General features: G+C 37.1%; 3 protein-coding genes across 9 annotated transcripts in view; 1 reads left to right on the top strand and 2 right to left on the bottom strand.

Moving 5' to 3' along the window:
- The first annotated feature begins 413 nt into the window (after positions 1-413).
- On the top strand, positions 414-2,614 carry LOC128019736 (zona pellucida sperm-binding protein 4-like). 7 transcript variants are annotated; one of them, XM_052605916.1, is made up of 10 exons: positions 414-735; positions 775-861; positions 904-1,113; positions 1,189-1,376; positions 1,451-1,548; positions 1,620-1,777; positions 1,848-2,040; positions 2,124-2,271; positions 2,354-2,426; positions 2,499-2,614. In XM_052605916.1, the coding sequence occupies exons 1-10, from the start codon at positions 441-443 to the stop codon at positions 2,573-2,575; spliced, it is 1,527 nt and encodes a 508-aa protein (XP_052461876.1). In that variant the 5' UTR covers positions 414-440; the 3' UTR covers positions 2,576-2,614. The 7 variants fall into 7 exon arrangements, with proteins under 7 accessions (XP_052461876.1, XP_052461880.1, XP_052461878.1 ...); XM_052605920.1 differs by lacking the exon at positions 775-861 and having other exon boundaries at positions 943-1,113; XM_052605918.1 differs by lacking the exon at positions 775-861.
- A 10,542-nt stretch (positions 2,615-13,156) lies between these two features.
- On the bottom strand, positions 13,157-14,053 carry LOC128019355 (uncharacterized). The gene has a single exon (XM_052605331.1). It carries the CDS (start codon positions 14,051-14,053, stop codon positions 13,157-13,159), a length of 897 nt encoding a protein of 298 aa, XP_052461291.1.
- A 1,142-nt stretch (positions 14,054-15,195) lies between these two features.
- The window catches only part of LOC128019729 (contactin-associated protein-like 5), a 62,526-nt gene continuing 52,409 nt past the window's right edge, over positions 15,196-25,312 (bottom strand). The window contains exons 17-24 of the mRNA XM_052605896.1: positions 24,001-24,219; positions 23,617-23,856; positions 21,903-22,127; positions 20,428-20,561; positions 20,043-20,127; positions 19,317-19,520; positions 18,296-18,370; positions 15,196-17,843 (exon numbers count right to left, since the gene is read on the bottom strand). Coding sequence (XP_052461856.1) covers positions 17,647-17,843; positions 18,296-18,370; positions 19,317-19,520; positions 20,043-20,127; positions 20,428-20,561; positions 21,903-22,127; positions 23,617-23,856; positions 24,001-24,219 — 1,379 coding nt within the window. The 3' untranslated portion in view covers positions 15,196-17,646. The remainder of the gene's footprint in view (positions 17,844-18,295; positions 18,371-19,316; positions 19,521-20,042; positions 20,128-20,427; positions 20,562-21,902; positions 22,128-23,616; positions 23,857-24,000; positions 24,220-25,312) is intronic.

The raw sequence follows: 25,312 nt of genomic DNA, 5'->3' as shown, positions 1-25,312 counted from the left end.
ATTTTTGAATGTTCATTGTTCATCCAGCTTTTTTTTAATTATGTTTTTTCCTGGTTATGAGAATGTTAAGGGAACATTTTCCAAACTTTATGGAAACGTTACTTTTGAATGTTCTCTGAACATTGTGAAACAAATGGTAAAATTAAAAAAGATTCTATGAATAATGTTTTTGTGCCAACATTTTGAGAACACTATTAAAGAGTGGATAACTTTGAATGACAATAAACACACAATTGCAATGCTTAATTGACAGCTTGCATCACGAAAAAAAACAAAAAAAAACATTCAGAATCACACAGCAGCACAAGCTCCCCTTTCTGCAACACATGAGAACCATGAGTGTTAATGAAGAGGGAGGGACTATCGTTAATTAGCTGAAATCTGTAGAATACAAAAAGACCAAAGGGCAGTATCTCCACATTGTGTTTAGCTGTTAAACAATGGCTGGAAGTTGGTGTTTGGTTCAGATTTTGCTGGTTTGTGCTTTCTGTCATGCTGTTCCACACTGGAGTAAATCGCTTCAGGATGTTCAATCTCTGATGACCCAGCAGTTTCCGCTTCAGAAGCCAGTTCAACAACCAAGTAACCAGCAGTTTCCGGTTCAGAAGCCGGTTCAACAACCAACTTACCAGCAGTTTCCGGTTCAACAACCAACTTACCAGCAGTTTCCGCTTCAGAAGCCAGTTCAACAACTACCTAAACCACAGTTTCCGCTTCAGAAGCCGGTTCAACAACCTAAACCGCAGTTTCCGGTTCAGAAGCCGGTTCAACAACCAACTTACCAGCAGTTTCCGGTTCAGAAGCCGGTTCAACAACCAACTTACCAGCAGTTTCCGCTTCAGAAGCCAGTTCAACAACTATCTAAACCACAGTTTCCGCTTCAGAAGCCGGTTCAACAACTACCTAAACCACAGTTTCCGCTTCAGAAGCCGGTTCAACAACCTAAACCACAGTTTCCGCTTCAGAAGCCAGTAGTGCAGACGGATCCTATTGATAAATGTGCTGTAGCTGATTCTGAACAGATCCAATGTGGTCTACCTGGGATCAGTGGTGCTGAGTGTGAAGCTATCAACTGCTGCTTTAAAGCACAGCAGTGTTTCTATGGGAGGGCGGGTAAGTGTTCTCTATCTTATTCTGTTTGTGTTAAACCGGTTCTCTGCATTAACCTGCTCTTGTACCTTGTTCTAGTAACTGTCCAGTGTATTCGAGATGGTCAGTTTGTGGTAGTGGTGTCTAGAGATGTTACACTGCCTCGACTGAGTCTGGATTCGGTTTATCTACTGGGTGGAAACGACCCACCTTGTGCTCCTGTGGGGTCCACACCTTCTTTTGCCATATACCAGTTCCTTGTGACCGCATGTGGCACGAGTGTGATGGTGAGCAGCTGCTACTGGTTTTATCCTGCATTTGCTTATGATGGCCTGGATTCTGCCACTGTTTCTGTTCACAGGAGGACAGCGGATATGTGGTGTATGAAAACCGAATGACCTCATCCTATGAAGTGGGGGTTGGACCATATGGTTCCATCACAAGGGACAGTCATTTTGAGTAGGTGATCTATGACTTGGTGTGAACATTAGTCCCTAATAAATGCTACAAGCTTGCTGTGTGTTGTCCAGGTTCCTCTTCCAGTGTAGATACTCTGAAACTTCTGTGGAAGCTCTGGTTGTGGAGGTCAACTCCGTTCCTCCACCTCTACCAGTAGCTGCTCCTGGGCCTCTCAGGGTGGCGCTCAGACTGGCCAATGGCCAATGTGTCACCAAAGGATGTGGTGAAGGTAAGGTCTTGTCCTGTGTCTGCCTAAAGCCTTTCAAACTTGAGTCTGGTTAAACCCCAGTGTTCCTCAGGTGATGAGGCCTACACAGCCTACTACAGTGACGCTGATTATCCCATCACAAAAGTCCTGCGAGAGCCTGTGTATGTTGAGGTGCACATTATGGAGAGGACCGACCCCAACATTGTCCTGATGCTGGGACGTTGTTGGACGACTTCAACCCCCAGTCCACTCAGTCTCCCCCAGTGGGACCTTCTGATTGATGGGTGAGTGTACAGCTGATCTTTATCCCGTTAGTCTGCTGGGAGACCCTTTCCAACTTTTTTTTTTTTTTTTTTTTTTTTCTCAGATGCCCTTACCAGGACGACCGTTATCTGACCACACTGGTTCCAGTGACTGGATCATCTGGTCTTCAGTTCCCAACCCACTACAAACGCTTTGTTGTGAAGATGTTCACATTTGTAGACCCAGCCTCACTGGCTGCTCTTCAGGAAACCGTAAGCCCCCCCCTTTTAATTGAACATATTTGTATCTACTACTTGTGGGTTCTATGACTTGAGCCTCTTTCTTCCCTGTCAGATCTTCATCCATTGCAGTACAGAGGTGTGCCATCCATCATCTGGCTCTTGTGAGCAAAGGTGCACCAGGAAACGTGAGTTCTCACTTTTGACAAGAGGAACTGAGCATTTTATAAGTGTTCTCACTTCTAACACTTCTCTTTCAGGAAGAGATACTCGTATCAAGGCTGTCTCTGGGGAGCAGACTGTGGTTTCTAGTGGAGCAGTTACTCTGGTCATGTAAATCTAGTTTTTAATAAACTTTGCAGAATCCGGTATTAAATGCCCCTTTGGTCTTTTGTTTTTTTTTTTCTCTCCAACTATTAAACCAATGTTCCACAACCTTTTTGTAAGGTTGTGCATTCTGAGCCCTTTATCCATCCAATTGCTAACCTGGAGCAGCACAAGGTTCCCCCTTTTAAAGGGTTAATTGTTGAAAGGATGTTTAACCCATCTAAGTGCACATACACATTTTGTGGGGGAGCAATTGGTGGTCTGGTGTCTTGCTCAAGCACCTCAGCTGTGGAAATTGAGCTGAACACCAGTGACTGATTGCAAACTGCATTGGGTGTGTTCACTGCTTCTAAAGTGCGTGCAGTAACACGTTGAAATTAAAATCAGCTTTTACATGTGCTTTTGTATATTGATAATTGTACTTAAAATACAGTAATAAGTAATACTTAATTAGAATATCATAAAGTGCATTTTTTTTATAAAGTGAATTTAAGGGGGAGGGGGTGGAATGCTCTTTCACACTGTTAAAGAGTTGGATTCCCATGCTAAACATCGACAAAGTTTCAAAAATTAAGTTGTATGTTTGAAGGAGTATTTCTGTTCCAAAAAATATTGTCACAAGTTTCGGAAAGTTTTTTTTCTGAGTATGGCTCTGTGTGATGTTAGATGGAGCGGAATTTCCTTGGGTCCTAAGAGCGCGCGCTCCCGTAGAGCACTGAGCACAACAGACGTTCACTGATCAGAGCGAGAGTGTTGTGAAATGTCACAAAAGGAGTGTGTTTTTGGTTGCCAGGGCAAGACAACACTGCACAGATTACCAAAAGAGAAACGGCATTAAGGGAGTTGTGTTTGTTCCACTGCATTTCGAAGATGCTTGTTTTACAAACAAGGCCCAGTTTGACGCCGGATTTGCACATTGTTTATTTCTTAAGGATAATGCAGTCCCAATGAAAAAGGGTCACGATCATGTGTTGGAACTGCATGCGGTGAGTAAAACTGCTTCAAATATCTCTGTGTTGTTAACTTGGCTATCAGCTCGTAAGCACATCAAGTAAACAACATGCGATTGTTGTCATCAAACTGCACTTTCCACATGTACAGCTAAAAAAAAAAAACGACAAAGTGGAACTTAGTCATTTTCCAAAACCGCTAAGCAAATATATACAGTTTCAGTACATACCACATAGAGATGCATTTGCTGATGCTGCTCTTGTTCAATTTCAGCCTCTGGATCTTATTCTGGATCATAAATATACGCTGAATCTGACTGTTAGCCATGGTTTGGTTGGTTTTGTCCTCACAATAATGTCACAGCTTCCAAACGTTTTGACTCTACAATTTTCATAGCCATGAAAATAAAGACAACTCTTGGAATGAGAAGGTCCAAACTTTTGGTCTGTACTGTACATGAACTAAAGGCGAGGTCAGATTTTCCAAAATTGTCCATTGTCTATTGTCATTTGTATATGAAGCTCTGATTACTCACAGGCAGAGGTGGGTAGTAACGAGTTACATTTACTTCGTTACATTTACTTGAGTAATTTTTCGGGGTAACGAATACTTTTCGGAGTATATTTAAAGATGGGTACTTTATACTCTTACTTGAGTACATTTTTTGGGAAAAATCTGTACTTTTACTTCGTTACTGTGGGCGACGCCCCTCTCGTTACTTTATCTTAATGCAATAAATGCTTCAGTTTATTCCAAACGCGCCGTCTACTTTTCTCTGGACAATGAGCGATGCCCATTCGCGAATGATTCATTCTTTTGAGTCAACTCTGTTCAAAGGCTTGATCAAACCAACTGGCAAACGAGTGAATTGGTTCATGAATCAGTTTGATTGAGTCGTTCAGTTCCATGCTGCACGCGCTGAGCTCTGAAGCGGTTCACTCAGAGTTGTAAACGTTTAAGAATATTAGCAGCGTTGAAAACGGGGCTATGGAACTGCACTGAATTGAAAGCTAATCTGCAAAGGCTATTATTTGCTTGCGATGGAGATCCTTATTAGATGAACGCGTGTGCTGTCTACTGTTTAACAGGTAATAACTTGGGCTACATTCGATTACAGTACACGATACCACTGTGACATTAGTTTGTTGTACGTGTGTGGCTTATAACAGGTTGAATGCAGCTTCCAAAAGACAAAGAATAGCCGATTAAGATTTTATTAATTTTAATACAATCACACCAGTGCGAGTACGTTCAGCAAGTCATATCATCAGCTGCTAAATTCAGATCTGTGATCGCTTGCTGGCGCTGAGCCAATGACAGACGCGTTTTTACAGCGCTGCGCATTAACCAATCACACACGATTCTGTTGAGCTTTTGAATGCAATGGCCAATCAGAGGTGTTCCGATGAGTCATCGCTGAAATGCCGGTGCTTCCTTCACTCGCTCACTGACTGAATACCTCTTTCTGCCGAACTCTCTCGTCAGAAACAACAAAGTGCAGATGTGTGTACGAATCTATAATTAAGATATTGATTTCACAGTGTTAACAGTTTCAGTGATTTTAATGAGAGTTTCTGAGAGTGAATGAAATCTAGACTGTCAGTGAAAATTATGTTTAATAATGTAAATGTTATTTGCTCTCTTTCTGAACAATGAAAGATTAGTAGCAATATTTATATCACATTAATTTTCAATGTTAAATTCACATTTAAAATAAAGTCAGTCGTATTAAAAATATGTAATGGCATGATACCTATATTTGTTACTTAAATAAACAGACAGGGTTTTATAATAAATTACATAAATTGGATTAAAGGCTGATGAAATATATACATTTATACACACACACATACATTACATACATTTTTTGTCTATATATCTATATAAAAAAAGGCTCCGTATATATGACCCAAAGTAACTAGTAACTAACTACTTGAGTAGATTTTTTATCCGATACTCTTTTACTCTTACTCAAGTAACTATTCAAGACTAGTACTTTTACTTTTACTTGAGTAAATATTTCTAGAATTACTTTTACTTTTACTTGAGTAAAGTTTTTGGGTACTCTACCCACCTCTGCTCACAGGCTACTAGCCTATATTTTTTGCATTAATGATTCACCTTAAAAGAAATGTTTTCAAGATTATAATCATTCACTTTTAAACAAAAATATCACAAATATATTTTAATCTAATGATGTTTTCAACAGAATTTGTAACTTCTTTTGTAATTTTTTTTTTTTTTTTTTAAGCAAGCTTTTACAAAACATTTATTTCAGTATCTCCCTTCTGACTGTTTAAAATGTGATGAGAAAAGAGGAGAATGAGTCAGAGGAAAACACTGTGCTGCAGGTCTCATGTTGTAAACACAAAGTGATTATTTAATGACTCTGGGGCTTGTTTAATCCAAGTACAGTTATGTGTTCAGGTACATCTTGCTATTTAAGGCTTAACTGACTATAAATATCTTGAATATCATACAGTATATTAAATATATAAATATATTAAATATCATTTTAGGGGATTATTAAATATAGATAAAAAAAGAGAGGCAAACTTGGTACTGCATGTAGAATATTTTTCATGGTGCCTTGCTTAAAATATGATAAATTCACTGCAGTGCTGCAGTAAGATACGTTTCTGTAGTTTACAGCTATATACTGGGATCAGATGATAAAACCTCAGTTGTTTGCAGTGGAACAACAGATGGAGACTCTATTAGACAGCTGTCATTTACTTCCAACGATATCAAAGCCTGCTGCTGTGATGTTTACACCCATGTGTCATTGTCCTGGGCTCTGTAATGGAAGGGGCGGGTATGGGGATTGGTGCCCACTATGAATGTCTTTATATGAGTTGTGTTCAGATTCATAAAAAATGTTGTTTCAAGCTCCATGAATTCAAGCCACAACCCTGTCCTTACAGTCCTTTGAAAAAGACTAAATGTAAGCAAACAATTCCCCTGCTCATCTATTAAATCTGTAACTGCAGCACAACATAGGGATGCATTCTCTCAGTCCCTCTGATGTGACATCAATGAGGCTTATCATATCCCTGTGCGAATGTCCTCCTGTTGTTATTTCTCAAAACTCAAACAACAACAGAACTCTATATTTTTCATCTCTCACTTTTTATTAAGTTTTGGAACTTGGGCTCTCATGTTGTTTTTACTTCTTTCCCCTTTTTTATGGGAAGTCGTGGCCTAACGGTTAGAGAGTCGGACTCCCAATCAAAAGGTTGTGAGTTCGAGTCCCGGGCTGGCAGGAATTGTGGGTGGGGGGAGTGTATGTACAGTTCTCTCTCCACCTTCAATACACGACTTGGGTGCCCTTGAGCAAGGCATCGAACCCCCCAACTGCTCCCCGGGCGCCGCAGCATAAAATGGCTGCCCACTGCTCCGGGTGTGTGTTCACAGTGTGTGTGTGTGTGTGTGTGTGTGTGTTCACTCCTCTGTGTGTGTGCACTTCAGATGGGTTAAATGCAGAGCACAAATTCTGGTTATGGGTCACCATACTTGGCTGAATGTCACGTCACTTACCTGTTACTGGTACTGCAGAGACGTCTGCAGATCGCTGTCTCAATCAGATGTAAGCTCTTGAGCCTGAAAAAGGGCCGGGTAGATTTTCCATCTAGCATTACCTCCAAATATTCTTCATTAATTGTCTCTCAGTATGAGACCTTGAGAACGATTTGCTGTTTCATTGCATTATTAAGTTTTGGAACTTGGGAACTGTCGACCCAGAGGAACATACTGTTGAAATGTTTGGTTCACTGAGAATACTTTGCAAGCCTGCTATAGTGATGCATATTACAAGGATATGTCGCAACATTCAATTTTTTAAGCATTTAATGAACTAAATGGCAAGAATTTAAGTAAAAAAAAAAAAAATGGGAAGAAAAAATTCTTTAAGCAACAGAACTTTTTTTGTTAAATATTTCCTATCATTATTATTACTAACCTTCACATATTAATATACATTATTAACCTATTAATAGTTAAGAATATTAAAACAATGTTAATATCTGACTACAATGAATGTCTTTAAAAAGTGAAATCTCCTCATAAAACACAAGGATCATGGCCATTATACAATAAATTTCTTTTTATTCTTAATTATAGCCATTGAGATGCTCCTGATCAAAACATTTATGCACGTAAGGGGGCTTTTCATCCATTCAAATGGGCTCCCAGGTGGTAGTTCATGCTGAAAAACAGATGACCTTTTTCTGTTCGCCTTTATTTCCTTCATTTTTGCTGACACAAAACTATTTAACGCTGTGAGTGCTGACAATTGGTACAGTATGTTCTTTGCTTGGATTCTGATTATATGGGTCAGCAAATTTCCATATAAGCGTACCTCTAGATACTAAGAAAACGGCCCTTAGAGATTCCCAGGTGGATTGTCTGAAATGGTTTGCTGTAGAAAGGGAATCAACATGAGCATACATGGAGGGAAAAGCATGGTGGTGCAGGTAAAGGGTGATTGGTGGAAAACTAAAGAAATATTATTTAAAACACATGTCCATTGTGTTCTGTGTGTTGAAACTGTGTCTCTTTATCTGGATTCTGTATGTGGAGCTGCTGCCATTCTCTGCTTTAGTGACAAATGAGGACATCTCTCTACATGAAATCTGAGCAGCATTAGGGCTACAGCGTGAGAGTCACGCTTGATAAACCCCGCTAAGAGGTGGTCATTTTAAAGCCTTGACACTCGGTGGACCATCACTGATTAAAGAGTGATTGACTGTCACTCACAGGCTCATCACATGCTTGCATGGAGCTCTCGTGTGAATTAAAATCCCGCTGCCTTGATGATACAGTAGGGTTTTATTTAATAATGCAATAATGTCAATGCTTAATGTGCAGTAATAATGAACACACTTTTGCTAATATTCACTTATTATGTGCCTCAAAAGCTGGTGCGACAGAAAGTTTCAGACACATCAACTCTTTGTAAAGCCTTCCTCTATTAGGTGTAATGACAGATACACAGTCTGCAGATCATAATCAATTGATGATGATGATTAGTATAATGTGCTATTAATATTAATACAAGGTTTGGTTCAGTAAGACTTTATTTTCTTGTTAAACTACATTTATTCAGCAAGGAATGCTTTAAACTGACCAAAAGTGACAGTGAAGTCATTTATAATGTCATTAAAAATAACTCTATTTCAAATTGCTATTCTTCTTCTATTCATCAGTGAATCCTGAGAAAAAAAAAAAAAAAAAAAAAAAAAAACTGTTTCCACACAAATATTAGGCAGTACTACTCTTTCCAACATTGACGATAATAAAAATGCATATTAGAATGATTTCTGAAGGATCATGTAACACTGTTTTTCACATCAATAAATTACATTTTGAAACTGTAAAAACAGAAATTTTCAATTGTAATATTCCCAAATATTACTATTTTTACTTTATTTTTAATAAAATAAATGCAATCTTTGGTGGGCATATAGTAGACCTTTGAAAATATACCACCACAAACTTACTGAACACAAACTTTTGATAGGTTTATATAATTAATTATATAATTATATAAAAATATATAAAATTAGTAATTATAGGCTAATTAGTAATTATAGGCTATTGCACATATTATCACTCAGAAAACTCCATCCATAAACAGCATGTATGAGCCAAACAAACTGTGATTGATTGCTTTAAATAACAATCATACTGCTCTTCCTGTAAGCTGCAATACTTCCTCTTCAGTGTAAGCTGCAGTATCCACCAACCCTTTTGTTGTTTAGCCAAAGTTCTGGTTATGTGAGACCACACAGCTGCAGACAACACTTTTATAAAGCTATGCCGTTATAGTCTTGAAAATCAGAGGAAGAGCTGTTGCATACAGATCATTTTAACTCTTGTAATTTGTCTACTGCAGAAACAATTTGCAGTAAGCCAGCTGGAAATTACACCACGTGAGGCAAATTAAATTTTAACGATACAAGTTCCTTTAGGTAATTATTCTTATAATTCTGCCATCAATTTTTAGATTCAGTCTAGAGTCTTCAAATTTAAATAGTATATGGAGAATGTATAAAATATTTGGGTATCTGGTTCATATGAAACTGTTGCTTTTCTTCTGCTATTATATGAAAAATGCATTGTCTAGAAAATGTCATTTCTATTCACGAGCTTTGGCAATGACAATTTTTTAATGTGGGGGAAATCAATTCATCCTCACCATTTTTCTCTCCAGGCAGCGGAACAAATGATAGCATATGCATCATACCACTGAGCCATTTTCTACCAGTCTCTCTCTTAATCCATTTATTGAGTCCTGTGGATGTTCTGATCACTGCACACCTACATTTATGGGCGGATTCAATCTGAAACACAATCCCTAATATGTGGCTTGTTTTGGGCCTATATTTATTTTCAGTGATTTATAACAACCTGAAAGCTCACATTTATTGAGCTTTCACCATCTGACACATTATTAGATATCAGTGATATGAGAGAATGAAACTAGAATTGCTACTCAGGAGATTGTTTTTGTTTACCTGGGACACAAATATGCAGTTTAGTGGTTTTCATACCTCACAACTGACCAGTTTTTGTTTAGAATCATTTGATTGATTTTCCATCACATTGGTTGGCAATGGCTTCACAGTTCTGTTTGCTGTAATATACTGTACATGTACTTTATACAAAAATGTTTTGTGTCAGTGACTTTTTCATGAATACCCGACATAAATGCTGTTGCACACACTTCTGTGCTTTCTGACCATGTGTTTTAAGTCAGTATGGAATGAAAATGTACCCCCTTTTTTCTGAATGCATATCTTATTGTGAATGAGCCATCATTGCATATGTTCCAACAAATCTAAACACTGCAGAGCATGGGTTGAGCCCAATTCATCAAAAGCAGATTACTAACAAACTACCTGCATCTTCCCTTGATCTACATTCAGAGATAATTACCTGCTGTGGTTGTTCACTCCTTAGTGGCCACTGACTCATGTTAAATTAGATAAAGATATTCTTCAGGAGAGAGAACAGTAATCACTGTGATCACTGACAGTTTTATTGTGGGGTGCTAGGCTGCATTGTATTATTGGTCTCAAAGGACAGATCATGATAAAACTAAATATGTTCTTCAGCTGCTTCATAGCAGGTGTGCAAATTCGTTTTCATATTATTATATATTTTTTTTCCATTAAACAATATCCATTTAAACACATCCATAGGTCAGCAACATTTCATATATATATATATATATATATATATATATATATATATATATATATATATATATATATATATATATATATATATATATATATATATATATATTATTATTATATTTTTTTTTTATTTTTTTTTTTTTGTGGACCAGTAACTAATATTGAAAAGCAGCTAGTAAGAGCCCTTTATAGTCCTTTAAATTCGTCAAGCACTCTAAAGCAGACTGACTGAGAGACTATGGTATTTCCTGTTCACCACATTATATTTGGTGTTTAAATGATTTACTCAGTTTTAGACCCCAGAGGGAATAATTACAGAGTTTTATTGGATTGTCATTGAGAAGGGATAAGGCAGATAATGAGGAAAAAAGGCCAAAATTGTCCTTCAAGCTACAGTATTTATTTAATAACCAGAGTTTTGTAAAATGGAGGCATCTTCATCAGCAATCTCTGAATAATTACTTTCAAATACAGAAAGTAATGCTGATCACCCTGGCACTAATTTAACTGAGGAGTTCAAATGTTAGACAATTTTAGAGAAAGTACATTTTCTGAATTTTCAAAAATGGGACCATTCACTGTATGTTCTTCTGAAATGTAAAACATATTTTGAGCATATTGCATTTCGATTTTTAATTGCTTTTATAATGATGAAAGAATGTTAGCAAATGGCAAAGGATTCAATAATTTGAAGCTGTCAACCATAAAAACAAAACAATGTGCCCAGTCAAGTGCAATGAAAACTTTTCAAATAGCTTTACAAGAATGTGAAAAGTTACATTTTATTTTTCTTCATCCAATGGCATGTTCAAATCTGCCCCAGCAGCCTAGTCTGTGGCAAAACAGTCACATATTGTATGCTATATAATGTCAGTCACAGCTGCCTATTACACACTGCATAGACCTCGAACCAGATGAATACAGTCTCAGTGTGAGATATGTAAATAGCTTACTATAAATAAAGTCATGACTGCACACTATTGTAACGAACTCCTGGGGGGTGAAACCTAAGAATTCATATGTACAGAACTGGTTTGACAAACATTCAATGTTTCACTGTAAATAATTTAAACATAAATCACACATGACAGTTTGTTTGGAATAGCTCCAATCGAACAGTGCGTTGAAAAAACAAATGACTTCCACATTTTATCATGCTATAGTTAATGCTGTGAAGATCTTTACACACATACAGTGTTATGGAGCTTTATTAAACCCTAAATTATCTTCCTCAATTTAAAGAAAGATTGTGTATATCATAGACTGTTTGGCAAAACGTGCTACACATACCCTCAACAGAGTTAAAGGGATAGTTCACCCAAAAATGAAAATTGTATGTATATCTGCTTACCCCCAGGACATCTAAGATGAAGGTGATTCCAAGATTCTTCAGTTGAACACAAATTAAGATTTTTAACTCAAACCGTTGCAGTCTGTCAGTCATATAATGTAAATGGATGGGAATCACGGCTTTGAGAGTCAAAAACACATACACAAACAAAACCCAATTAAACCCTGCGACTTGTGATGATACACTGATGCGTGAAGACACAAAAGGATCGGTCTGTGCAAGAAACTGAACAGTATTTATATTGTTTTTTACCTCTGATTGTCACTACAATGTCCGAACTGTCCTGAGCGCGTTCTTCTCAACAGTATGCGTGTCTTCTTCTTCTTCTTGCTTTACAGCTGATCGCAGACTTATATGTGCTTTACCGCCACCTATCTTTAAAATGTACTATTGACACTCCTAATTGAGGTTGTAGATAGAGTGTCAATGGTCCATTTGAGAGATAGGTGGTGGTAATTCACTTACAATATATGACTGACAGACTACAATGGTTTCAGTAAAAAGAAAACTCAGTTTGTGTTCTACTGAAAAAAAAACAATGTCACCTATATCTTAGATGCCCTGGGGGTGAGCAGATAAACATCAAACTTTCATTTTTGGGTGAACTATCCCTTTAATGAAACAAAAATCAGATGCAAATTATCCTCTCTCTGAAAGGAAAGACATGGATTTGGCTATACTGTATGTGTCAATCAAATTGAATGGTTAGACTCAATCCATAGGTTGACATATGTCAGGATATGCTATACAGTAAAGGTACTATAAAGGAGATCTTTCAGATGCAAAGATGGCATCTGTCCTCTACTGACAGTCCTGACAAATCAGAGTGAGGCACAGCAGTATTTGTCAAACATGCCATGACTGTGGGACACACCACATACAATGTCTGGACTTGTTTTCTAGATTTTCTTACAGTTTGGCTTGCTGTTCACAAAAACGTTTCATATATATTTAAAAAAGTAATATATATTTATATATATTATACACATACATAGGTTAGAGCCAACATATTCAAAACATACATTTGCTTACATCAGATAGAATGAAAATGCATTAGAAATATCCAGAATCCTAAAACATGGCATTCATCTCATTTGTGTCTCTTTAGTTTGTTAAATACACTTACAATTCCATGACGAAACACAGACTGGGAGTATCCAAAACACAGAAGATTTCCCAAGCTGGACATTGAGCAGAATGTCATTGTGATTAATTTTTTGGGATCAGCCATTTTGAAGTAGATGAAAGCTACTGCTATAGTCCATAGGCTGCTAGGAAGGAATATGGCCGTTTGTACCATGCCTGTTACTGTGACCCGCATCTGGCTCTTCTGCTTGGGCAGGGAAAAAGATTCACTGCACTGTCCCATCTTTTTCAAATGCTCACGTAGATAAACAAAGATTTTTCCCCAAGAGAATAATAATGTGAAGAGTGAAGAGGCGCAATATAGCAAATATGTGAATTTACATACTTTAAATAAATCCTGGTCAGCTGGTGATGTTTTATTCATCTCAAGTGAGGTGAAATTGTTTGGGACAGACCCAACCAATAAATGCACTGCTGTTCCAAAAGACAAAGAAATTAGAAGCACTATTTGATTCAGAACAAGGCTGACATATAATATGGCGTTAATATTCCTCTTAATCCAGACAAAAATGGGATGTTGTTGAGGAACAATTGAAATGTAGTAGAAAATGCTGATCCAAGCATTGCATGAGAAGTTGCCGCAGAAAAACTGATAAATTAAAGCTCTGGTTACTGGTTCAAGCCAGAAAGGTGAATCGAAAAAAAGCATAATAATGGTCAGCGCTGTAAACAGTTGTTGAAATGTTGAATTAAATAACAGAACAATTAACAAGATGCGCAGTGGATTGCGAAGCATCACTCCAGCGACTGGTCTCATTAGGCTAAAAAAGAAGATGACGCTGAAAAAGGTTGCTGTGAGGCAAAGGGGACCGGAGAGCAAAGCATATAGCCATGGCTCCATCTTCACTGTCGCCTCGAATCCGTTGTGTTGACAATCCTGCAAATGTCCTGCTCTTCCAGATACAGCCAGGCTTTTATTACAACCAATAAATGATATAAGGTCAAAGTAAAATAGGCTAGTAAATTAAATGTCTCCATTCCTAAAACATTCTTATAAAGTATTGCATACTGTAAACTTATAGATTTAAAGAGTTTTATATTTAAGACTCCATTCTTACATTAATAGTTCACATTAAAATAGAAATTTGATGAAAATGTACTCACCCTCAGGCCATCTAAGGTGTAGATGAGTTTGTTTCTTAATCAGAACATATTTGGAACAATGTGGTATTGCAGCGCTCAACCTGAATGGGTCCCTACAGGATAAAACCATGACAATAATCTACAAGTAAAGTGAAAAGCTGTGTGTTTGTAATAAACAAATCCATCACTGGATATAGGGATTTTTTCATAGGGAAGTATAACCTATTGGGTAAGTATACTTAAGATTTCTGCCAAGCTGGCAACAATAAAACATTAGACTTTATTAAACTTTAGACTGAATAATGAACCCAAGCCATATTATACAGACATGAGAACATTATCTTTCTGGTGTGCAAAAAGTAACCACACAAAACACTAAAGCAACTGCATAGCAAAATCCTGGAAGCCAAGCCACCCACAACCCCGCAGCATAGTGGGGAGTTTTGCTCAAGTAAGCACTTATTTTATTTTTTTCAGAAAACTTAAAACCTTGGAAATGACAGTGTTCATCACTGTAAAACATCAAGACAGTGTTCATCATTGTTACTCATTGTTCAGTTTTGCATATGCATGATGCAGCTGGTCTACTGTGTCAAAATGCTTAATTAACTTTTAACCAAGGTAATGCAAAACTTTGTCAAATTTGCATTGGTTACGATGCTGCATACTGTATTATGGTTTGAATGACTCTTCATACAGTATGTTAAAGACAGTCGCATTGTGTTAAATACACATGCACAAAGATCATTCAAATTACTCATGGAAAAAAATGTTAAATCTTTGATAAGCTATTTAATTTATTCTGTGAATAAAGGAGAAAAACATTATTTCTCATTATGTGAATAAAGAAAATGAATAGTGAATAAAGCAATTTAAGTAATTATACTGTGACAGCCACTAAATGGAATTGTAGTAATGATTACTTGCTCAAAAATGTAGCACAATAATGAAAAAAGTGTCTTTTTTTATTAAACATGTATTTACAATATAGCTGTACATTTACATTCATACAAAACAGCCCCTAAAATAATTAATATCAATAGAGGTACAAAAGAGTTTAAAAGAGAAATATATCAAAGGACACTTCAGTTTCCAAAGAGAAAGAGAAAGATCTGTCAGTCCAGTCTTACATAATACAACTATCTTTGTGTAAGCTAATGAAAAGAACAAAAGATCAACTGGAAAAAAAAAAGAAAATAATACAATGCCACTTACTATACGAAGATTATCTTGTGTGCTGGAGTAAAGAACAGTAAACACTTGTAGTGTTCATTTGATAGAGTTTCCAGGAATTGGTTAATTTTCAACAACCACAGTTAAAAATATATAAGTACACAAACTTTTTGGTAGCGCTTTATTTTACAGTGATGTTCTGCATGTACATAATATGTACTACTTATAGTACAATAACTGGGTAATAACTAGCGACTAACCCTGAACCTATCCTGAACCATGTAGTTACCTTACATTACCCAGTACGTGCACATACTGTAAAATAAAGAGCAAGCAAATCTTTTGTTCAGAGTCAATACTGATTTTGTGCTACAGGCAAATATTAAAGCACTACCTGCTACAGTTACAACCTACTCAGAATTGTCTGTGAAGATTCTCAGTTATCTAGATCATTGAAGGATGTCTAGTGTTATTCTTGTTATTTAGATACTGTGAACTGATGAGGGAGATTCAGTGGCATTTACGATTTTAGACAGGGACGACAAAGACTCCTGATATGATCATCTGTCTCGGGTGATCTGATCTCTGCTCTCGAAGGTGATTGGATTTCAAAGGGAATGGTCTCTGATTTCTTGTGGAATGCTCAATGTATTTTCGTCAAACTTCACTTCTGCATCACTGCATGTTAATGTTGGACCCTCCAGAAACAGATGATAATAGCAGATGTAAAGGGGCTCAGCTTGTCTCAGGGGGAGGAGGATAGCCTACTACGCCAGTTTCACCCCAGTTCACATCTGTGTTTGTGATTCACCCTGCTTGTGTAACACAGCAAGGTTAAACACCGGAGAAAACTCATGTAAAAATAGCCACATACTGTATCCACGTAACTAAAACAACTTAGTCTCAAGTCAATCTAAACTCACACTACTGGTAAAAAAAATTTGAGGTCTGTACGATCTTTTTTTTTTTTTTTAAGAAGTCTTCTGTGCTCACCAAGGCTGCATTTATTTGATCAAAAATACAGCAAAAACAGTAATATTGTGAAACATGATTACAATTTAGAATAACTGTTTTATATTTTAATAAATGTCATTTACTTCCATTATTTTCATACTCGAGACACAATTTATTATTACTATCAATGTTGAAAACAGTTGTGCTGCTTACCATGTTTGCGGAAACTGTGATATTTTTTTAGGATAAGTTGATAAATAAGAGATTAAAAAACAGTACTTATTTGAAATAAAAATATTAACATAAGTCTTTACTGTCAATTTTGATCAACTTAATGCATCCTTATGGAATAAAAGCATTACTAAAAATAAAAAATAAACTTATTTTGCTAAAAGTTTTTTAAGGGCAGAAAGGAAAATGATTGGTTGACACATTCAACCAATGAAATTGGATCATTATCGATTGACCTAGAATTTGTTCATTATCAATATGGCAGATATAACACATCATAACATAGACATGTAATGTTACATTAGAAAGCTTCATGTTCAACTTTACAATATTTCTGCAAATGTTTTCAATTAAGTCACTTTACTGTCTGAGTTTGGTCTCTGTTAGCAGCTTCTTCATGAAACTAAAATAATTTCCCAAGGGCAATTAAAAATTGTCCTGCATGTTTACACATGGAAAAATTTCATTCTTAGCTATGAGGCAGAGTATCATAAAATTATAAACCATGTTTGGACAGGCTACTTTCCTCGACCTGAAGCAGTATACTATTTAAATAGTTTCCCTGGACTTTCTCAATTAATGTTTCCACTGTTAGTTTCTTGCAACCTAAAATATTTCACAGGCTTAAAATATGTGTGTTTTCTTTGATCTGTTTTGTTAACAGTATGATTAACACTTCAGCATCTGCATCTGCATTCATGCACTAAGGATAATGCTCTCCATTTCAGTTTCTATCCAGAGGGCATATTACTGAATTAATACAAACACCTCCCAACACACCACTCATATCCCATAAACAACCTAATGCTGATTAATCCAACACTTGGGGCAAACTACAAGCTACTACTTACACGGATCAGAAGATTTCACTGCTCCAAAAGTGAGGAAATCTCCAACTTACCATCCTTACTGGATAGAAATGGCCTCACAACACGTTTGCTGAAGGGGACATGGGAGGAACTGATAGCTGAACTGAAGCAACAGAATTGTCCATCAGATGTAGTACTCTTGCATGCGGTCTCTCATGGAGTTGTGAAGGTGAAACTCTGCCCTGTAAGCAGCTTCAAGGCTATGTTGGTGTTCCTTTTCTTGGAGTGTTGCAGTTCTTTGAGCTTGTCGATGCAGGTAAAGGAAACGAGTCATCACTGCCAGCACACAGAGGGTACTGAAGACCACAGCTGTCACAACACCTGCGAATCAGAATGGACACTCAACTTATAAAGTGTTTTGAATTGGAAATGTGACCGTTCACACAGAATGTGTTCTTGCATTTATAAAAGGCACAATGGAACCAACCAAAATGTGGTCAATGCATGCAAACAATTAAAAAGTGAATGCAACATTCCCACAGTCTTACACATTCTACAAACTCTCTCTTTCTACTTTAATGGAAAATGTATGCTGCCAACAAATACGTAACTAATAGTGAACAGTCTCTTGTGACAGTTCCAATGGAGATTTTATTACAATAAGTTACTGCACACAACAAATTACCAATACAAAGTCATTACCCATTTCGGAAATAAATAAAGCAAAAACGAAAAATGAACATAAACAATATGTGTGATAGTGAAAGCTCATTTCATACTTCACTGACTGTTACAAATGAAACAATGAAGCAGACTGAGGTGGTAAAACAAACCTCCGATTACAGCTGAATCAGGCTGGCTGTTGTCTTCACGATGCTCGTTATCTTTTCCCACCTCCTCTCCATGATCTACAGAAAGATGGCACATACTTCACACAGAAATACAACACAGTTTACACTGTAAAGAGATATGTTGGCAAGATGCAGTTTTACATTTTAAGGGTCCAACCCTCTTGTATTTTACTGTGCCGATTTTACATCCTTTTCATTGTATTATTTCTTCTTTTAAAAATATCTGAAACATTCGATGGTGAAAAGTTATTTTTATGTCTATATCTATTAAATTTAGTTACATGGTAGATTAGTGTTATGGTTGCTTGGCAACTCTGTGTAAACTGTTTTTTTTCAATTCTGCATCTCATCTCTCTCACAAAGAATATCTTACATCAGGCATGTCCTGTTTATTTTGTGTTATTATTATTATTATTATTATGCAGTTTTAGTAGTAGTAGTATAAACCAATTTGCAGAAAATATGCATAAATGCTCAGTATTTTTTTTAAAGAAATCATTGAAAAGATAAATAATGTCAGATGTAATAAAATAAATCTAACATCTCATTTATTTGATATGAAAAGAGACTTGGACCATGCTCACTGCAACTATTACTTAAGTGTTCGCTTTATAAATTACATCTATTTTTCTCATAACTAACCCAGCAACACAGGATGTCTTTTTTATGCCTACAATAACTATAACGCCACATGAGCAATTCAAAACACAAAAAGCACACCAGGTGTGTGCAATAAATGTGTCATTTTATTAAAGCAGACTTGTGACCCACTGTTTACCGCAGAGAATTCTGAGGCAACTGGGATATGTTTCCAACCTAAGATATATTGTGATGCCTATTCCTTTTAAATTGTTATTTAGATTATGGATATGATATGTCTGACAACATTCAATAGCAAAAATATTCCTGAAATTGTACAGCAGTTAAATGCTATGCAAAAGCTTTCAATTCTCAGCGTAACAGATTAATGACTTTTGTATTCATTTCCAAGAACTTACTGTACCTAAACGAGATACAGAGGTTGAAAGGTCAGCTAATGCTCCGCAATTTGATTCCAGTAAATGTCCTCGTATGCTGACTAGAGAGCTCCCTCGGTTCAATAATGCTGCCTTCAGTGGAGCAACATGGTTGTACTGGACAGATGAGAAGCAGCCAATGAAGCCTTTGGACCCAGCATGAGCTACCTCTTCATCCAATACATCACTTCCTGTTTGGAAAAAGAAAATAATAAATAGGAGATCGTTTCTGTCACACACATTAACAGTAATTACTCATCAAAAACATTGCTTCCAGCTGTTATGATTATTACAATTATAGACGGGCAAGAACTATTTTCAAATCCCTGACTATTTCAGACACAGGAACAATCCTGCTCATTCACCATTAATACATGTGCTTCGTGACTGCTAGACACTCTGAGCGAGTGAAGAAAGAGAAAAGATTTCAAACAGTCAGCTTTCATTTCATTGTTGAATCACCCTTGTCTAATGTCAGGAAAGGGGAAATATCAGGCTCATCAAGCATTATGGCAAGTTCTGAAAAATCATGGTGTTATGCAGTGGGAGGACTTCACACGAGTAAAGAGCAAAATAACATAAACACGAGTATGAATGCAGACATTTTTCAATCCACATTGCAGCTAATGTGAAAAATGCCTTCTTTGCCTCTTGTCGACCTACCAAAGGATTCAGTTAGTGTCTTTTTAAATAGGATCAATTAGTTTCATTACCTGTGACTTTTCCCAAGGTCAGTGACTTCATAGAGTTAAACGAAGCATCATATGAAAGGGTGTACTTCTTATTTTCATGGTCAACCTAAGAAAAATCAAGAGCAAATGAATGAATACAGGAGAAATCACCCATTATGTGATGCACTTTCTATTTATTCAAAAACTGCATTATAGGTGAATCAAAAGACAATGTACTATAGAAATATTATAAACAGACTCTATTTCAGAACTATCAGTACATCTTTGCATATTGGTTCAAAGTTTCAAACAAATGCAGTATTTAAAAAAAAATATTCAATTGACTACGTTCCAGTGCTGTAATGTCTTTTGTGTTGTTACATGGGCTGACCATAGCATGAAACATTTATGCTTTGAAAAATAACACCTGAACAAAGACATCCTTTCCTTCCCGCTGGATGTGAACTCTATGCAGCCGTCCGTCTGCCAGGCTGCTGAAGATGGGGCTGAACACATCCGGTCTCTTCTCCTTATGCAGTTGGTACCAGATCTGCAAACTCCCTAAGAGGAACAGATCAATGCATTAGCACATTTGGCAAAAAGTTACTTATAGCTCTAGTCAGGGATGTTGTTGTAAGCATGTTGTAAATCATTGTAAAATCCCTTTTATTATCCATTTGGTACTTAGATTAGTCAACCAAAAATTAAAACCCTGTAACTCCAGTCATGGTGAATTATGTATGTTCCAATATAATTGTGAGTCATCCTGTAGCGTTCTTAGAGAGCACAGCAGATGGACTTCACAGCCCCAGCTCCCAAGAAGAGTCTTGCATAAGTCTATGAGACAACGTCTTTATATATAGACTATGTAGGACCTTAGCAGCTGTTCAAATAATTTATAAATATTAATTCCCTGGCAGCCTCTAGACTTTACTCTGTATTGAATATGTCAGTACACATTTATTTGTCCTTCCTACACAAATATAGTGCAGATAAAGGGTCAAGGTGCTGGTCATGCTCAAATTCCTTCACAATGTTGTTACAGTTATATTTCAGACATCTCTTGACTTTCTTTGTGCGCCAAGGATTACTTCCCTCAACACTTTTTATCAATATTTCTAAAAAGCATTGTTTGATTGGATTGATCTCAACAAGAATGTGGGTGGAACTATTATGTAGGAATGAGTGTTGCACAATAAAAATTCCATATTTTGGTTAACTGGGTGAAGGCATGACTGATGTTAAAAACACAGCTCTTTCAGCATTTTCTGAGCCTTGGGTTCCAAACACGTATGGTTTTCTTTCTTCCATGGAACACAAACCTTAGCACAGGGCAAAGCTCATGCTTCTAGGTTCGGTGCAATAAAAATAAATGGTGACCAAAATAACAAACAGTATCAGCAGTCCATATGATTTCTGTTCTACATTCTAAATCTTACTCTATATTTTCTGTGAGGAAATTCTGTAAATGTATATACGTTTCATGTTATTGTAAGTACATTTAAAGTGTAACACGGACTCCTTAAAATAAAGTGTTACCAAACTATCAAATCTCAAAAACGAGACTTAAAATCTAGAGCTTAATTTTTGTGCCTGTGCTTGACACAAAACTATCATGTTAGTTGAAAAGACTTGGCATATGAAATTACAATTTTTAATGTTATAGAAACTATTTTGGTAATATAGTCAAGTAATATCTTTATTTTTATTGTCAGTTTGCATTTAAATTTTAGCTTAAATGTTTAGTTCAGTTTTATGTTTCTTTAAATGTAATCTTGCAGTACAGTATTCCGAAAAACAGTAATTAATTTAGTACTGCAGTATCCCTATTATAGACATAAACCTTTCACAAACAAACTTATCCAGCATTGTAAATGACATACGCTTGCGCAGCTGTCTCACCGTTCCGTGCTAGGATGATGGCCACATACTGCTGGCTGAGGGTGCTGACTGTGAGCAGCATGGCAGGACTCTGTGTGGTCTGGAAACTCAGTGCCAGGTTGTCTCTGGTCTTGCTGTACTGAGAAGGGACAGACAGAACTGCTGCCGACCTGTTCTGTATGACAGAGAACGGCTCCTGAAAAATGTAGGTGACCGATGCTCCTCTTTCAAAGGACATGGACACCTCTGTGGACATAAAAAGACCAAATGGATATTGTCAGTATACTTGATTTCCTATGTGTTGTTTAAGCACTTTAAGGCCATTTTTTATGAGTGAGAGTGTGTTTGTTGGTGACAACCTTTGCTGGTGTTATGGAAGAAGGACTTGATTAGAAACATGTATGAAGTGCTGAAATGTAAATTGATTAGGAAAACCGTGTGAAGAGTTTTGAAAACCTGACCTAAGTATTCAAAAATGTGTCCTTGTGATCGTAAAAGAGTTAATTAATTGAGAAAATTTGTGACAAACTAAATTTTGGCTTAATAATCCTTGTGTGAAAGTTAAATGTTTTAGTTTTGTTTGAAGTTAGAAGATTTGTCCTCTGGGCAGAGCACTGAAGTCAACAAGAATCCCTACTTGCAAACCATTTTTTTCCCCGCAATGTGATACATTTTCAAGTAAAACAGGAGAAAGACAGTCAGACAAAGAGCACATAGAGAGATTTTTTTTGTAGATATTAAACACTCCCAGTATACAATGATTATTGCAGCAAGAATCAGAATACATTATTTGACATATATAATTACATTTTCTTCTCTGTCTCTATTTGAATAATGTGCAGACACTATTAGACCCAGACTATCAGACAGACTGACAGACTGAAGCGAGAGAACAGAACAGTCAGACTTTCTCATCTCATCCTCGGTGCCTTTGATCAGCTCATCAGATAAAACTAAAGAAAGGCAGCTTAACGCACATCTGACTTTCTGATGTCTTCATGAATACAAATGTGTAGATCTCCCCCCCTCTTGTTTACAGACAGAAAGTATAACACTATATTTCTGGAAATTAAAAAAAATCTAAGGTATGCTTTTCAAGTATGTCTGCCAGTATGGCATATCTTTCATTAACAAGATGCTAGAACATTCCACCCACACAAGGAGAGCGGCAATTTCAAACATAGCAAGGTTAAGATAAGTCATTAATACAGTACTTTGTTGTTCTGTCGTAATGGAAGGGCAGCCTTTGTAAACTGAAGATACTTATGTAAAAAGTAGCTTTGTTTTAGATTCTGTACATCAAGATGTTAAAAAATCCCACTCAACACATACGCCTCTGAGACTTCTGTGCCTCCAGTTCTCATACAGGCAACATCAAAGCTCTCCAAAACAGCATCAGAGAGCCTTTGATAGAGCAGAGTTATTCAAAGACTGGCAGCGCTTGCCCACTGACATATGGCTACATTATTTTTACAGTACATCATGCAAAGACATAGACATCACTAAGTCATCCATGAATTCATGTTATATATTGCATGGCAGTTTCATCATGTCTGAGACAAAGTAATTCATCTAGTCAAAGTAAAATATAAATTCTCAAATTAAATATCTTATTAGTTATTACGGGATGAATAGACTTTTGAAGTGCTTTCTTTTATTAATATTATTCATTTTCAGTGCATTAGTTGATTTAACAGTTATTTATTGTCGTCACTAGTTAAATGTAAAATATTACCTTCTGTGCAAGAGGGTCCTCCATAAGCGGAGTTAGTGCAGTCGCACATGTAACCACTGCTTTTCTCAATGCATTTCCCACGATTGTGGCAGAGCCCGGCTGAGCTGCTACAATGACCCGCACACCCTGAACTCACTCCTGGTGTCACTTTGGCCCGTTCCTCCAAGTTGAAATTCACTCCATTCATGTTAAATTCTCGAATACATCCAAAAAAGCCTTTTTGTCTTGCGGCTGTGCCCCCTGAGAGATGATAGAGGTAATTATGTGGGGAAAAAGGAGTAATCAGAAATACTTTTCAGATGCATGAAAAGATAGTAGAAAAAATCTACTATTGGGAGGAAACAAATACAGCTCTGCAGTACACTTTCAAAAGGTTTAATTTACCAACAAACAGCTGGCTTCCAAGCTGAAGGCGAATGTGTCCATCAGGTGGGGTTTCTATGATCCGCAGGGGCAGCTGGTCGACCTGCAGGCATGCTTCTTTCACATTGCGCTCAGCTCGAACCCAATGCCACTGCCTGTCGTTCAGTGGCACAGGAGATTTTACGGTCAGGACTACTGGCCCGTCGCCCGCATTAAAGGAGAAAGTCACAGCTGAGGGAGCTGGGTGAACAGGAACATGAGGAAAACAGACTGAACAAGTGAAAACCAACACTTCTGAAACTGCTAGGATTAAAGCAAAATCATAGATAAAAAACAAGTTGTTCATACAAGTTACAGTTAGGTTCTATATGTTAATGTTAGTTGCAACAGATAACATGAACTGAAAGTGAAAAATTGTCATTTTACATGTATTATCTTGGTTAATGTAGTTTATACATACACAACCATTCAAAAGGTTTCTAGAACAGCAAATTCAAATATCGGAATGATTTCTGAAGAATATTGTGACACTTAAGACTGGAGTAATTACTTCTTAACTTACAGCTTTGCCATCACACAAATAAATGAAAGCACAGGTGCTCCACAAGGCTGTGTGCTCAGCCCACTGCTCTTCACTACCAAGTTCAGCTCCAACCACATCATCAAGTTTGTGGATAATACAGCTGTGGTAGGTCTCATCAACAACAAAGATGAAATGCATTAAAGAGAGGAAGTGGCAAAGCTGGCTAGCACTAAATTCCTGGGGGTGCACATCACAGAGGACCACACCTGGACCACCAACACCATGTCACTCCCTAAGAAGGTACAAAATTGTCAGCACTTTCTCTCCTGGCTGAAAAGAGCAAGTCTCCCTCCACCCATCCTCACCACATTATATAGGGGTACTATTGAGAGTGTGCTGACCAGCTGCATCACTGTCTGGGATGGGAACTGTAGTGCAGCAGACCGCAAGACCCTTCAGCGGACAGTGAACACAGCTGAAAAGATCATCGGTGCCCCTCTCCCCTCCATCCTGGGTATTTTCCTCACACAATGCTCTGCAAACAGTTTCGTGAAGGACCTCACCCATCCCTCCCACAGTCTCTTACAGCTCCTACCATCAGGAAGAAGGTACAGGATTGCTCAACAGTTTTTCCCCCAGGCTGTGAGACTCCTGAACTAATTCAAATCTATTTTGTGCAATTCTCCTCTATGCCCACTAGACACTTTTCACACACACACACACTGCTGTATTTACATAATCCCAAAAATGTGTGTGTTTACATGCTCATGTACTACAAATCATCTTGCACTGTTCCCCAGCCAGCTGTTT

Source organism: Carassius gibelio, chromosome A9 (assembly GCF_023724105.1).
Source record: "Carassius gibelio isolate Cgi1373 ecotype wild population from Czech Republic chromosome A9, carGib1.2-hapl.c, whole genome shotgun sequence".
Taxonomy (NCBI): Eukaryota; Metazoa; Chordata; class Actinopteri; order Cypriniformes; family Cyprinidae; genus Carassius; species Carassius gibelio.
This window is presented reverse-complemented; position numbering and strand designations above follow the sequence as displayed.